Source organism: Amyelois transitella, chromosome 8 (genome assembly GCF_032362555.1).
Source record: "Amyelois transitella isolate CPQ chromosome 8, ilAmyTran1.1, whole genome shotgun sequence".
Lineage (NCBI taxonomy): Eukaryota > Metazoa > Arthropoda > Insecta > Lepidoptera > Pyralidae > Amyelois > Amyelois transitella.
In genome coordinates this window covers 1,542,342-1,559,153 of record NC_083511.1, presented here as the reverse complement: position 1 = coordinate 1,559,153, position 16,812 = coordinate 1,542,342, and the positions used below count along the sequence as shown (strand labels likewise).

The following is a 16,812-nucleotide window of genomic DNA, read 5'->3' as shown; positions in this document are numbered from 1 at the left end:
GCAAAGTAATGAAATTATAGTAAAACGTATGAAAATTAAGCCATGCAAGCGACTCTTAATTCATTCATGTAATAACGTCTATATCGATTGCAGGATAGACAGAGCCGACAGTCTCGGAAAGACTGAAAGGTTCAGCTTTTTGGCTCTATGATATAATTGAGATTTAAATAGTGACAGGTTGCTACCCCATCGCCTAAAAAAGAATCCCAAGTTTGTAAGCCTATCCCTTAGTCGCCTTTTACGACTTCCATGGGAAAGAAATGGAGTGGTCCTTTTCTTTTTTGTATTGGTGCCGGGAACCACACGGCCCAATAAAATAAGCTAAAAAACAAAGCCGACGGTCACGAGAAGATTAAAAGGCCACGCTCAACTGTATGGCTCCGTGATGGAATTGAGATTCAAATAGTGCCTTTGACCATCCTGGATTGGGTGAGGCAGGTTTTTACACAAAGCGACTCCTGTCTGACCTCTGCAACCTGTGCAAGTAAACCTTAGCCGTATTGGATCCATGGTAACACATCCAGTTGCCTGAATAGCAGGTTCTCGCGATGTTTTCCCTCACCGTTAGAGCATCGGTTAGTATTCAAACTAATGTACATAACTTTGAAAATAGTCATTGGAGTACATGGCCGGATGGATGTTATGGATACTAAGTGATGCGATGTGTCTTTGTATGAATAGAACCATATATCTATCCAAAGGATGTCGTAAAAGGCGACTAAGGGAAGACTAAAACAATTGGGATACTTCTTGTAGGCGATAGGTTAGCAATGTCACTATTTGAATCTTAATTCCATCATTATACCCCGCATTGGATATAGACGTGATTATATGTAAGAATAGAATAGAATAGAATAGATTTCAAGTAAGTGTTTGTACTAACGCGAAATTACATTTGAAAACGAAAGAATCTCGTAGAGCCTTCGTAGCAAATTCGTAGGCTTTTGTTGGTGGTATGAGGCGATGGAAAGTCGTAGTAGACCTTGAGCGTCGATGGTTGAATCGGTAAGGTTAAAAGGTTAAAAGGCATGTGGCGCAAAAAGACCAATGTTCGAATCCTACCTTATCCATGTACCAATGGCTACGAGTATTTTCAAAGTTATGTACATTAGTTTTAATACTAACTGATACACTTACGGTGAGGGAGTACATCGTGAGGAAACCTAAACATGCAGTAATTAATCCAGGACCCATAGTCAGAGGCATACTCCGGGCTCTTCTCCAGAGTGGTGAGGATGCAACCGGGACTAAAGCCAGGGGGGAGAAGAAGGAAAGTCGTAGACCTTATATATATATTATAACAAAGTAAATATTGATATATTTGTTAAGTAGTAAAGAATAAATTAAAAAACTGTTGGACCAGAGCTGACGAAATTTACTGAGTTTATAATCGTCTTGATCAAATAAGTAAGGTATATTCTATTTTTTTTAATGCAATGTCAAACTCACATTTGACACATGATTCTACGCCTAGGTAAAGTAAAGTAAAAAGAATTTATTCGCAAAATACCAATTTTAACACCAGCCACTTCGAAAATAGGTACTTACTTTTGATCACATTTCAATATTCATATATTATGATTGAAGCTACCTAAGTGCTTACTTTCTAGCGGTGACAACCAGATACATATTTGAAGTATACCTACTTCAGTAGCCACTAAGTACTAACCTACCCATTGCATTAGACTTAGCACGCTCTTTCAAAGCCATTTTTCAGACTACAGGTAGGTAATCTTTGCTTGCAGATGTCTACATTTATTTGTGGGCCATTATGTTAAGTAGGTATTTCTACCTAGTGAGTTTTGAATTTTCCCTCTCGGCAGGTAAGGTCTTATTATTTCAAACATGCACATACATATTTACATATAATCACGTCTATATCCCTTGCGGGGTAGACATAGCCAACAGTCTTGAAAATATCAAAAGGGCCACGTTCAGATGTTTGGCTTTTAATTGTTTCAATGTACAAAATGCTTGTCTTAAATGTCAACTGCACATGTATATTATTGAATTTAGGCACATCAGTAAATATTTACTTACCTAAGTACATATTATTTTCCTTCATATAGGTATATATCTGACAAATCGATAAGTATACCTATGTAAATAAGTACTTATTCTACAGTAAAACGGTACTTAAGTACCTACCTACCACTTGGAAGTATTTAAGTACTTGAATCCACTGAATTGATTTTCCTAAATAATATAGGTACTTACCTACTTACCTAAGGAAAAGTAGAAAGCTAAGTAAACACGGATAAGGATATGAAAAACACAGTCTGAACTACGAATATAAAAGTAAGGTACCTACCTGTGCAGTGCAAGGATCGTGGCAAATGGGAAGATGTGGTCTCTGCCTACCCCTCCGGGAATTGGCGTGATTTACGTAGGTATGTATTTTACTACGTAGTGTGAATGCCTACACTAATTTAAACCATGCTACACAAAATATGCACATTCAATCAATTTAATTTATATGGGTTAGCATGTTTAAAGCAGACCGGACTCCTTTTGAGAGAATGAAGATGTAACAGGGACAACAGGCAGACTGAGCTAATATGCAATAAGTAACAGTGAGAAGTCACGTTTTACTTTGAGTAACTAGGTAGGGTAATTGCGCTGGTTTGGCGTCCAGTTCTACTTTTCGTCCATTTCACTTTTAAACGCATATAAAAAGAATATAAACACACCTATGCACGCATGTTGCAACTTGTCACGATCCTTCATACTTAAGCAACAGTTCTAACAACCACAAAATCCAATTTGTCAAGTGAAAACTTCGAAAAAATTAAACTCAGTGGCCGGCATGTGTTCGTGTTGCGTAGACGTCATTGCCGATACAAAAAAAATAGCTGGTGCAGGAACACTCTGTGGTGGGTTTTATGACTATTTCACATAGATTGGGTAATATTTTGGCATGTAAGGATATTTAAGAGTATAACTAACATTATGTTCAGGTTATTTTACAATGTTTTTGTAGTAATCTTAGTAAAAGTTTGCGGACGAATACTGACATGCCTATTTTACCAATTATTTGGTATCCGTCCACGTGGACGGAAACTAAAACAGCAAGCTAAATATTTGGAATGTTCATTTTACTTTTTCAGACCTATAAAAAAATATGTGTTTTCTTTACATATGAACTTTATTGGCTATTTGACAAGATATTTAGTTAACGTCCAATAATTTCTCAGTATTGCTTGTTTAAAAAAATGTTTAAATGGCATGGACGAAAACGAAACAGCAATTTTTTTTGTATTAGTTTTCGTCCATAATGGTGTGGAATCTACTTCTAACACATTTTCTTGTTAATTCGTACAGGTTTTTCTAGTAGGTACTAAACTATGAAATTAATTGTTATAGATGGATTCGGGGAAATAAAAAAAGCAGGAAATCTACTGCTGAAGAATAAATATTTTTGTTGATTAAATAAAAGATTATAAAGACAGTTTTTATTTAACATTGCATTTTTACTCTTTTTTACATACTGGACGGAAACTAGATCACACCAGGGCGAAAACCAAATTTTTTGGACGAAAACTAGTGAAATCTGCCATTTAACATTTAATTATTTATATAAAAAACAATGTAGTTATAATTAAAAGTTTCTTTATTTTTATCAAAAATAGACTATATGAGGTATTTAAACAAATATGAGCTATTTTAATTAGGATACTTTATCATATTATTTTTATGTCTGAAAGCTAGCAACTCCGCTAATTGGACGAAAACCAGCGCAATCACCCTACCTAGGTAAATTCATGAAGTCAATTCAATATCAGCTGTAGAGGTAAACAATTAACCACTAATTAATTAGTATTTTCCTTTCTCATGTCATGTCTAACTTTGGTAACCAAGCAGATTGCACACAGGAATGCTACAAATCATGTTCCATACAGGAAAATTACGACAGCCCATATCTTATGCACAGCTCAACGCTACGACTTTTCAAAGATATTTATATGTACATAATCGGTGGCTATAACAGCCTATATGCCTACACACAGGTATGTGGACATCCAAGAAGTGACGTGACAAAGTTTTTAATTATTAGACGTGAAAATCGCCAGGTGCGAGTAGGAGGGATTTCAGTGGTTCCCATTTGACCATGGATTGCCATATTTGGTACGGCTCGATTCTAAATATGGCTCGGTTCGGCCCACCGCCCAGCCGCGCGCTCGCGCCGCACCATTTCCTACTCTATTATTTCTATTTACGAAATAAACTCAAAATAAAAGCGCTATTTTAATACGGATTTCGGGCACTGAAATGTTCGCGGGTTCCCGGTTCACCACGCTTTTCCTACGGATGTGTCGGGTTACGTTGTGCCCGTTGTTCCCGTCCCTCTCGCCGTTCAAATTAGTTTTTCGCGTGAGAAAGAGACGGATAGTAGTCGAGGCGCGTGGAACGGATCCGCGCGAAGTCAGTCGCGGTCCGAGCGGCCGAGCCGTCAGTCCCGCCCTCGGTTCTTTCGCGTTTTCGGTCAGTCTCCGTTCGAGGTTCGGACGGTGAGGTGTACAAAGCGCGTGCGCGCACCGGTTACTGTGGCGTACTGCGAGGTTATCATGGACGCGCCCGGCGGAGCGCGAGAGCCCCGCTTTGGGTCGCCGTACGGTATGGGACTGCTGGAGATGCCGGATATGTACGGCGCTGGCCGGCCACCAAGTTCGCTCGGTGGAGGCCTAAGGCCTGGGATGCAGCCCTGTCCCATGCCCCGGGCTGGAGTGAAGAGACCCTCGGATCAGTGCTATGATGAACGTCCCTCTCAGAGTGTCAATTTGGAGCATTGCCCGATGCCGGATATTGCAGATGACGGCTATGGTTCCCTGCAGCCCAAGAAGTCACCACCGTCTAATGGCAAAAAGACTAAGGGTCGTGTGAAGATTAAGATGGAGTATATAGATAACAAACTGCGGCGGTACACCACGTTTTCTAAGCGGAAGACAGGAATAATGAAGAAGGTGGGTTGCGGACACCAGTTTTGGCAATATTCCATATGGGCCGGGTCGCTCGGTGCTAACATTCCACATGTGTGAAAGTGCATCGTCTCTAACAGGAATTAGAAACCCGTGGGGAAAATAATGTGTTGCATTTTGATGGGTGCGCTGTGAGTGTTATAAAACTAGTTACTTACCTGAGCGAGCGAGCTACTTCATATTTATTCTATTAATCATACATATAAAAAACTGAATTATTAGTACACATACATGTACTATATTATTAACACTGTTACACTTTGTTAGTAACAAGGATTGACAATTTCAAATTAATGAAGTTCTTTTAATAAATTTTATAGAAATATGATTTAATCTATAGTCACATAATGACTATTATTTTAATAAAATTATTAAAAGTTAATGCAAGTAATTGTGTAATGGTTCTGTAGACAACTATAAAAGATAAACAAAAATATATTCCCTGTTTTATCTTTAATTTATCTCAGAGGAACTTAGTAAACATTGATAATGAAGTGACAGTGTAAAAAGTGGTTTGCATTATAGTTCCTACAAGAAAAATTATTAATTAATTAATTATAATAAAACTAATACCAAAATCTGGAGAGAATTGAAAAAAATGAATTTTTAAATAGGGAAATCCAGATATTTTGTGCTTGCTTAGGGCAAAGAGGTTAGGTTTCGGGAAGTCAACAAATCCATTGGAATATTGCCTAAAACTAGTGTAAACATTGAATTTGTGCATGGATATGTTTAATTTAACGTTCAAATTTGAAATTGTGGTGTGTTTTGTGTCTATTATTTGATTTATTCTGAGCATTTGTGATGACAATTTTGACAGTTATCAGCTGATATTCAGAAATTCCGCTCGTTATTTTGGGTGCGTACATATTCGTTTCAATACGCATTGAATCAATTTTTGTCGCTAAGTAGATTTCGTGAAATATTATTTTTACGCAAGAAACTACAGTAATAATTTAAAAATATTGTAAATTCACTTTAACATTAAAATGTGGTAGACAAGTCTGCTGTCATATTTAGTTTGTTATGACATTGATAGATGGCGCTAGGAGTGGCAATTGGCTATGGGAAATGGATAATACATACATACATACATACATATGATCACGTCTATATCCCTAGGGGGGTAGACAGAGCCACCAGTCTTGAAAAGACTGATAGGCCACGCTCAGCTGGAAAATAATGTAGTGATTACTTACTTTCTTATTTATTTTAACTTTTTTTATCTAATTATTACCTTTTATTTGTAGGTGCCATTGGTTTCCGGCACCAATAAAAAAAGAATGGGACCACTCCATCTCTTTCCCATAGATGTCGTAAAAGGCGACTAAGAGTGAACTTGGGATTCTCCTTCAAGACGATGGGCTAGCAACCTGGCACTATTTTAATCTCAATTCCATCAATAAGCCAAACAGCTGAACGGGCTTATCCGTCTTTTTGGCTCCGTCTTCCCTGCAAGAGATATAGACGTGATTGTATGTATGTATTATTACCTAAAACTAAAAAGTTTGATAAAAGCTACCATTTTATTTTCTTAAGTAGGTAGGTAGGTACTTCTACTACTTCTCTTACTCATTATTATTTTGGGATTATCTTCCTTATATTTTGAAATTAAAGAAAACAAAAGCAATTGACTTGAAAAGACATAGGTACTATTATACTTATGTCGAAAATAAGTATTAAATCTTTTTCCTTTCAGCGTTATGTTTTATTTAACAATTTTATACTTATAAAATTGTAAAAACTGTAATAACCATAAGGTATATATAGGTTCCTTGATAATAACAAATAGAAATGGGTAATAAATATTTTATATTCCAAGAATAAAACTATCAGTTAACGATTAAACTCCAATAGTCGCATAAAATAAGCCATGAAATGACAGAAGTTAGTGTTCAAATATTATTTATATTATTGACTTTCATTAGGTAGGTAGGTACCCACTTTAAACTAAGTCTATTTATGACTTAGTTTAATTTTAGTAACAATATATCAATAAAGGTATTACACATTTTTATTATTGCACCGTTTTTTAAGAAGGAAGATACTATTACTACATCATTTTTTTACTTACCTAAGTCCTTCTATTTTCTCTGTCTGTATGTTTGCATTATAAATGATACTCGTGCGAAGTTGAAGCGGGTCGCTAGTTAACACAGAAGTCTAATAATATTGTTACCATCAATTTATTATTTTAAAGATTTAATTATAATAGTTGGCAATAAACTTAACACAATGGCCGTTAAGACGCTATATTTGAAAAAAGAATACATTTTATTCTTTTTACAAATTTTGGCAATCTTGCGAACACAGTAAAGAATGAATACGTAGGTACTTCTATCATAGAATAGAGTTATTTTCAAAATTTGATAAAAGGTAACACTTATTGACGTTAACATAACTTAAGTCTAATTATACTTCCGCTTCCAATGCGCATGTGTAGAAAAAGCGGCGGAACAAACTACACTACAAAATTTTTACTGGACGTCAATTAACAAATATAGATCTCTTAAATTTAAATCTTGGACGAATAATACACATTGACTACATTAATTAACTTCGTAATAAATTCGGCGAGACTGAAAAGTTCGAAATGATAAGAAAAAAAAAACTTCTTAATTCTTTGTTTAAAATCGAATCACGTTGCATTTAATAAATTGATAATAAACATACATAAAATAAACGGCTGGTAGCATCACTAAGAGTCTAGTGCTTGTCAATCTTGCGTGTTCCTGTCCGGCGTCTGCGTCTGCGCATGGACGTCCGTAAAACATCGCCATTAGCACAGACATGCGCTGTAAAGGGCATGCTACTGGGCATTATGGGTACCAGGGAAGTAAGGACTGAAGTTATGTTTCTGATTTTGACACAAAATCTACCTTCAAATGCAAGTAACGAACTGGTATTAAATTTTTTTTTAACTGGATATATAAAAATGCATTAGTTAACGGAGTGATATATATTATTCGAGAAATTTAGGGACTCTATCCTCGACTTTGATGGATTTTTTGTATTCATCTGGTAGTCGTGTAACTTGACTTACTTGACTACTACTTAAAAGGTAATATTTTCTTGCCGATATACTAATCGCAGATAATATATTTGGCGACCTTACATTGTTGAAACTACATATATTAAGACTAAGGTACATTAAATTTTTATTGTAAATTAGATTAAAGATAACAAATAAGTATGTATCCATATTCCACTAAATAAATTCATGCAATCATTCTAAAATTAAGTGATATCTTTTGGGACCCTTACTAATTCCGTTGTTATCCAAAATTTGTTTGATTACATACATACATATACATAAAATCACGCCTCTTTCCCGGAGGGGTAGGTTTGTTTGATTGTTTGATTCTTTGTTATAAAAATTCCGTCTTTAGCATAAAGCAAAATCTCGATTCCCAGAACAAAATGAACCTGGGTAGCTTCATTAACCGCAGATACATTGTCAATCTGTGCGTATGCTCGTCTTGTCCGTCAAAACATTGCCATTAGATCGGACGTACGCCGGACGGGGGCTTATGCGAATCGTGTGTAACCTAATGAGTATTCCCTTTTAACTTTCAATCGGCCTAATGGTCAACTTCTATACTATTTTGTTTTCCCAACAATATAAGGCTGTGTTCTTAAACGTATATTTTAAAACTTGACAATATTTGATAAACGCCGCTTTATATTTTAACTAGATCTTGAAATAATTTAAAACAATTTAATTGCTTTATCTAGTTTAACATATCTGTTGTGTGACGATAACCAGTCTCCATCATAAACACATAGATCACTGGTAAGCTATAAAAACAATCTCTGTGCACATCTAGCCAACGCGAGGTTCTTGCTAATCGCTTTTATCTTGCGCTGCATCTGCGCGGGCGCACGCAAGCTTCGCTGTCGCGCAGCGGGTTTCAAAGTCGCCGTCTGTTGTTACTTGTTAGTCCAGCATCAGTCCCTCGTTATGCTTTTTTAATGCAACGGTACATGCTTAATTAAATTGCAGCCCGACCTTTTATCTCAGTATATCGATAATGACCGATTTGTTTCTTGTGACTGTTTCATGATGTCTGTTATTTGCTTCAATTGCTTCATTGTGTTTATTAGTTTATTCTTGCTATTTATTATGTACAATCAGTTTTTTATTTATTTACCTAGTTTTCTTATATTTCTCATTTACTTTTTTGTTTTAACTATATGACCCATTGTACTCGTATAACTTACGAGAGAAATTTTTTTTTGTTTCACTCGTACAAAATCATAAATTGAATAAGAGTAAATTTTTAATCATTCAGATGAACAACAATTGTGACAAAGCGTGCCCCAAGATATAGCGTACCGTCGATTTATCAAACTATAAAGCTATCTAGACATCAAACCCGGGATTGGTCCGGTGAACCGATCACCCCGTCGCACTTTAATTACGACGCCGCAGGGGCCGGCGGCGCGACACGACCGCATTTGTTGTCCGACAGTCGGCAACGTACACTTTGTCGGGCAAAAGTCGCCGACATTGTTTGGCTGTTTGATCTACGACGGTTTAGGATTAAGAGACGTTCCTAGGAAACCATTCCCGGAGTTTAACTAGGCTTTATTAATTACTACTAAGATATATTTATCGCGTTACATGATGCGGTATGTGACTGTAGCGAGGCGAATTTAGGATGAGTGGTCGTAATCACGATTCTGACGAGAAATCTGATGAGTAAGCAGATTTGGTCAGTGTAAATTAAATTGCGTATTTAAAAGAAATTATTATTTTATGTAAGTGAACTTACATTTCATCCCCATTTCATTTCATTATGAGAAAAACAAACGAAATACGTTCCACTGCTTCAGAAAATATAACAGCTATTGTTTAGCTCATTCCAGCAGTAAGCGAATAAATTATACAGTCCGATATAGGCGTTCCGATATAGTCCTTAAAGAGGACATTTTAATAAATTTAAAATAACGATTATCGTTGCCTGGCGGAGTCGTGATTTCGTTAGTTCGCGGTGCCGTCTAGGGCGGAATAAGTCGTCACGAACGATTACTAAATTAATTAGGACCTAGCTCCGATGTAGATTGCGAGCTAGATTATTTTCCCACACGACCCGACGTTAGATCTCGACATTTTGTATTCTTTTATATGGGTCATTATTTGAATCTCAATTCTATTATTAGGCCGCTGCTGAATTTGGCCTATCAGTCATTTCAAGACTGTTGGCTCGTCCTCCCTCGTAAGAGATATAGACGTGATTATATGTATGTATCCATGTTAATATGTGTAAGAGAAGATGTTTTAGTGCTTTCTACAAATGTTGTCGACATCCTTCATTCGGAATTTTGAAATGTATTGATTGATATTACTAAAGTGAATCTATTAACGTGTCCTTTTATTTACATTGCGACGAATGAGATCTATAGGTGCTTCAAAAAATTTAGATAGCAGACTGTTAGGAATTCATGATACGTATGTAAAAATTATGTTCAATGCAGAACTAGTGAATTGATGACTTTTAAAATTTATGATTATAATAAAAAAAACCCAAGCATTCGATAATGAAGGATTTTATATAATTCACATTTAACAAAATCTGTGCGATAATGGGGTTTCAGATAACTATTCCCTGCTCCATGTTCATTAATCGTATATTCAGCTGTATTTTGAGACGATCCGCGTAACATTCCCCGAAGAGTAGTTCCGCTGTGTGAATCGTCAGGAGTGGAGTTTGTTCCGAAATTAAACAATTATGTGTTGCGCCTACACTAATTTGCACGGCCGCAGGCGCCTATTGCGACCCATATCTCACGCTCTGGCTGTTTTGTAATGCTAATACAGTACTACACCAGATCATAGTGCTTTCGTGGCTTCATCGTTCAAAATGTTGGAAGGTTGGAACTGTATTTTGATTTTTTTTTGTTGGAGACTTATTTGTATTCCTCATTAAAATTCATTACATTATAACAAATTACTTAATGATTTATGACGCTTTTTCAAATAGATTGGTTTTTTTAATTAATTTACCAAAATACGTTTAAAAAAAATTATACATAATTTCTATAAATATCAGCTCTTAACCATGTCGTCGAGCATAATATATTTAAAAAAAATTAATATAATTTCTTAATTTCCATTCATCAGCACAGCACTAAAATAAATTCCACAAATAAAACTAATCTAACTTTAATTATTATCTTTTTAAATTTCAAGCGTTTTATTTATGTAACTTGAACCGGGCAAAATCGAAAGTGCCAAATATGGCCCCATTAGTACCAGGAGTACATACCTTATGAGAAGCGCGCTGGAAGGAATGCTTGTGTGCCATCTTGCGGAGAAGTGTTACATTAACTTTGTTCACTGGCTGTCGAAACCCGAATTAGTGAAATGGGTGTGGCTTTCATACCGATTAAGTATACTAAACAAATCCGAATAATTTCTGGGAACTCGATAGAAAAAATCTTCAGTAATCCTTTCTTCTTCATAAGTAAAGTTTTTTATTATAATTTGGGAAACGATATTAAGTGTACCTATAGCACAAGAGCACCTATCATATAGAGTTTATTTTTTAAAATTTTCGGAATATGACAGGCATGAAAATTCAGTAATAATTTGCTGTTGTCACTACAGTAGTGCCAGTAACGGCGGGACCGCCTTTGCGTCTATCCACGTCAGTTACCAGGAGCTCATAACTATGCGAGAGTTCGGTAAATGTGTCCACATTACAGAGGTCTCTAATCAGACCGTAGTTCCGTACTCGCAGCTTGTGAAAGTATTGCTCAGCAGGAGGCACGGGAGGTCTGGACTAATTGGATGGGTGAAGGGAATGTCTGGCGCGTTGGCCCGCCCCCAGCGACACCTAGCGTGAACGCCTTATTGTTATGTGCACCTAGTACTTGGGTGCTCTTTTGTCGACGTTTACCGTTCCGCTTACCAGCGTAGCATGCACACCTTGATAGATTTACCGATGGACAAGTATTATTTCTGCGTTGGTGTTAGCAAAATCAACTTAACAAACTCTTGAATGTTAAAAAATATTATGAAATGATTGTTAAGTTGAGTATATTTTTCGTTCGTTTGATACCTGTATACTATAAATTTCTAATTTCATTAATAAAAATAGCAAGTAATATTTGAATACTGCAAGACATTTTATATCAAACAATTACGATATGCGATCACTCGCAGACAAGTTGAGATTACAGCGTCGTTTGATTTGTTCAGGAGAACGTCAGTCTGTCATTGTCGGAACTACTGCATCGGATTTATCGGTCGGACACTCGTTCGTTAGTCGCCGGGCCACATCAAAGGCTTTTCGAGACTCACGACCCGACGTTCACGACGCAAGTTTTCGAGAAAACTGTGAGTTATGCGCACGAATATGAAGTACAGTCGTTAATGTGGCTCATGTACTTAAACAATGAGTAATTTGAGAAATGACAATCATGCGGCTTTATAGTCTAACTGCGAATTCAGTATTCAATTAGAATACTGCTCGAGGCTTGGAAGCTGGCTAAAGAAACCAATTCCGCGAAGCCACGTTTGAAAATTACAGCTCAAAGAACATCGTAAATAAAATATACACAATTACGAACAGTTTTATATAAGAGTGTAATCCAAATTTTAAACAACAGCATAACATTTTTAAGCAATACTGTTTCGTTGCCTTTTAAACATGAAGTATTTTTAAAGAATTATCTTTAAATTATAAAACGAAGAAGTACAAAATAAAAAAACCAGTACTTAAATTGTAGAAAAACTTTAAAGAATTTCATGAGATTATTGATAAAGAAATATCTTGTTTATTTGCAATAGTAAAAGTACTTAACGTGGCAATAAATGTGAAGAATTGAGGCGATGCACGTGGAATGAAATGGACATTAAGGGTCGCTTCTCCTCGTAGTTTTCAATTAACAGGGGAATTATTTAATTACTATAAGCTGTAAGAGTGAAAACATGTTATTATTGTCTTCTTTACACCAACAACCATTAAGTGATACTAGGCACTAGCAAGAATTTACATTTATTGCTTCAGATAGAGCATAAATGTTTTGTTTAGTAAAATAACTACCTAGTTGGTGCCTGCCAACAAGAGTTTGCAGGAGGTTTGAGAAACATAAGTGGTTGTTAATGCATCTAAGAAAGTATAAATACATTGGATCTATTAAATTCTAGAAATACCATGAAAGTAAGCGCTGGTTTTTCTTACTTATATTCGACATGTAAACTTTCAGCCCTTTTTATCCAACCCTCATTAACAACTGTAAGAACAGCGTCAACTTGAAATATAAGCCAATTACGTGGTATCACGCGGGCGCTAATAAATTCAATAAAATTCCGTCTAACGACCAACGCCATCTGCCGGCCGCGGACCGAAATAGTTCCTCAGGTGTCCAGCCTGTCCTGTCACCTTAATTGACCAGGTAATATATATGCAGGGTTGAGCAGGTTTTAGGGTTTTTTTTTACAAAGTATATACAACAATTGTTAATAATAATAAATCAACTTGGCCAATTAAAAAAGGAAATTATTTTGTTTTTGTTTATTAACTCCAACACTCATAAAATTGGAAAACGTATAATTAATACGTCGATAATTTAACCAACTAATTGCATTGCGAAAAAATCGTGTTCATTAACGGATGTCACCCGAAAAGGGCGGGCCATAAAATTGTAATTCAAATTAAAGCGGCCGTTTGAGCGGGGAATTTGAAGAACTTTGTCCCCGGCAAGTTCGGTTTTAAGCATTCCCATATAATGCATGCAATTTCTCAAATTCGGAGGGCCTCGCCACGGTCATTACTCGCGGAGATGCTATCGTCCGTCGTCGCTAAAAACAGCGGCCCCGTCACCATACAGATCGGCGATATGTGTCGCTCTGTCAAAATTTCCAACGCGACGAGTCAGCGGGTACCCATCCATTATGTATCGGCATCGAGGATGCCATACATAAAACATTAACGAGTAGGTTTTTATTTGATTGCGCTCTCCGAGAGCAACAACAATTGTTTTTTCCTGAAATCAATTAAAAAAACCGCGGCCAAATTCACATTTCGGTGGGAAAGCTCCGGTTGGCCGTCGTTGTCATGCAATTGAACAATACCGAAGGTTTTTGCACAGCGCGGCTCTCAAAGAATTCGCCTTGAAAGTGCGCTCTCCTGACATTTTTTCGGATGTAGCGTTAAACAGATGATTTAGTGAACAGTTGGTTTGATAAGCAACGCCGGAAGGTTCAAAGTGGGAGTGGGAGTGCAAAATAACTTTTGTGGAACGCGCTGAAGCGAATATGGGAAAAAACCACAGTGAACAACACTCGGAAGGTGTTTGTCTTCACACTTTGACAAGCTGTCAAAACACAGACAAAATCGTCAGATCGGATGTAAGGAAGGCACCCATCCATATCAGTGTTGCGGTGGCCGCCCACGCGAGTGGTCGCGAGGCACGCAACGCCGTCACGTGCGCGCCCACGTGACGCCTACCGACACATTACATTGCGAAAAAAAACTAAATCTCTTAACTCCCATTTCAACCTTGAGATTTAATGCCTTCGTTAAATTACCGCATGTGGATAATATAGGCGCCTGTTATAAGTTTCTTTCAGATTCTTTTGTTCATTGTATTCGGAGACGGCACAGAATTGTTTTTCGGAATTGAATTGCCTGATTAACCTGGGCCATCTAAAGTAATGTTTAAATTATTCCTTATAATTCTTCATTAAATACCATTGTGAGCATAATGAGTTTAGAATACTCCAGTAACGTCAGAAACCGTTGAAACAGCGTGCAGTTCGGAACGAGCTGCACGGATAATCGCAATAACTCTTGTCTCGTGTTAGTCGTTAATTAAGCTATTTGTCAGGTGGTGGGAGCATTTACATTTCTGCCGGAGTGCTAGGGACTCTCCGCGGCCCTGGAGTTCTGAAACGACGTATTATTATCCTTTTAGGGAGGGCGGCATCTCCACTTAGAAGCGCTTTGGCTTCCACCGAACCTTTTATTGGGACCACCTGTGTTTGTTCGTTCGGACGTATGAATTGTCCCGTAAATAAGGTTAGCGGAATATTCTCCGTATCGTCTTAATGCTATTTAGTGGCCGCAACGTAAATTTGCATAGTACGGAGGCAGGAATTAGCATTGAACACGGCGGATGGTTGCCTCGTCGATCTACATCGATTGCTGCATATCGGTTGCAACTGATTGCATTTTGTTATGACATGTAATCACTTGAAGAGTATTGGAAATCGTTCATTATTGTGACTTTTTTGATAAACCTATGTATTAAAATCCATTCCGTATCCGCCATTCTGTCCATTTGCCTGTCGCAGGCCAACAGCGAGTAGTTTCATTGAAAATAAGCAGAATCGATGTTCTATCGTTTCTTGCCTTTATCATACCTATATTTCTTCTGTGGACATAGATAGGTAAATAAATTAATAAAATAAGAATTGCGGTCTTAGTCTTTATAATATGTATTTGAATTTGGTTAAGTTTGGTTCTAATTGCATATAAATTTTTTTAAGGCTAATTAGTTATGACTTAAAAAATTGCGGTTGATATATTTTCCTGATGGTACCTAGCTTCCAATTCACATAAGATTTCTTCAGCTATCAACAAAGTCCCATTACGATACACATTACAAATATGAAACTTCGTCATGCCAATACTAGACAGCGGTATAAAAATGTCGCCGGCACAATTCATGAGGACTGGTTACGCGGCCCATCAACTATGTCCGCAGGTGAAATGTATTGACAACTCGTCTTCCTTGATCCCTATCGGCGTGATGGTATCGCCACGGCGGCGCTTCAGTCGGCTCCTGTTACCCTCAGCTCTTTTGTGAAGATCACAGATAATCCTTGTTTATTTAACTCTAAAATTTATTCAGCCATGAGAACCATAAAGATGAGAATTATTAACAACCGGACAGGTTTATGTTCATAAGCTCGTAATAGCATGTTTTTTCGCGTGTTGTAATGAATTGAATGGTTGTATTTTAAGACTCGTTAATAAAGCTTGTTTTAATTAATTTCATTACTAAGGCGAACATCTTGGCAATTTTATCTTTGATACAAAACTGTGTTGATCGCTCGATAAATGTTTTCAATTTCTGACTTGATTTTATGATCGATCATATTTCTAACATGCTCTTGATTGTTGTTATGAATAAATTCATGTTTCTGTCACCTGTACAGCATATAAAGCAGGTCCAACCCTCCAATTAACGCTTGCGATCTATTTATGAATGAACTCGAACCAAGGTCGGGCTGCAAAATTATAGTGGCGCAATCTGTAATAGTACCAATATCTAGTAAGCTAGTGTAGTTCTTAACGTAGAACTCACGTGCGTAGTTTCAGTATTTTGAAAATTAGGGTTTAATGTAAATTTTGCTCAAAAACAAGGGCTAGGATCATTCATTGAAAAAGAACAAGAGGATGATAGTATTAAACAAGTATTAGCGAATAATGTTGAGATTACATGAGTAAATTTTAATTGAATTGAATTTGAATTGAACAATACGAACAAGAATGAAAATTAACAATTAGCATGCAAGTATTTTAGAAGCTTTAATTTGCATCAATTGACTTCAGTTCCCTTGAAGATTAGGAGGTTGCATTAAATTGTGATGAAACATTGATTTGTGCGCTCTATAATAATAATAATAATAATAAAGCCTTTAATTCCGAACTATAGACATTTTACAAAATTAAAATAAGGTATTTAAAACTAAAATCTTCATTAAACTACAAAAGGTCTCTCAGTTCAGTGTGCCTTATGGCAAAGGCCTCCTCCAACTCTTTCCACTGCTTTCTGTCTGCTGCCACTCTTGTCCAGAGGGGACCTAGAGTCAATTTCAGGT

General features: G+C 36.7%; 1 protein-coding gene across 2 annotated transcripts in view; it reads left to right on the top strand.

The window, feature by feature from the left end:
- Nucleotides 1-4,438: 4,438 nt before the first annotated feature.
- Nucleotides 4,439-16,812, top strand: part of LOC106137366 (serum response factor homolog) — a 237,067-nt gene continuing 224,693 nt past the window's right edge. For both annotated transcript variants that reach the window (XM_013338179.2, XM_013338178.2), the window contains exon 1: nucleotides 4,439-4,961. In XM_013338179.2, the coding sequence (XP_013193633.1) occupies nucleotides 4,566-4,961 (396 nt within the window). In that variant the 5' untranslated portion in view covers nucleotides 4,439-4,565. The remainder of the gene's footprint in view (nucleotides 4,962-16,812) is intronic.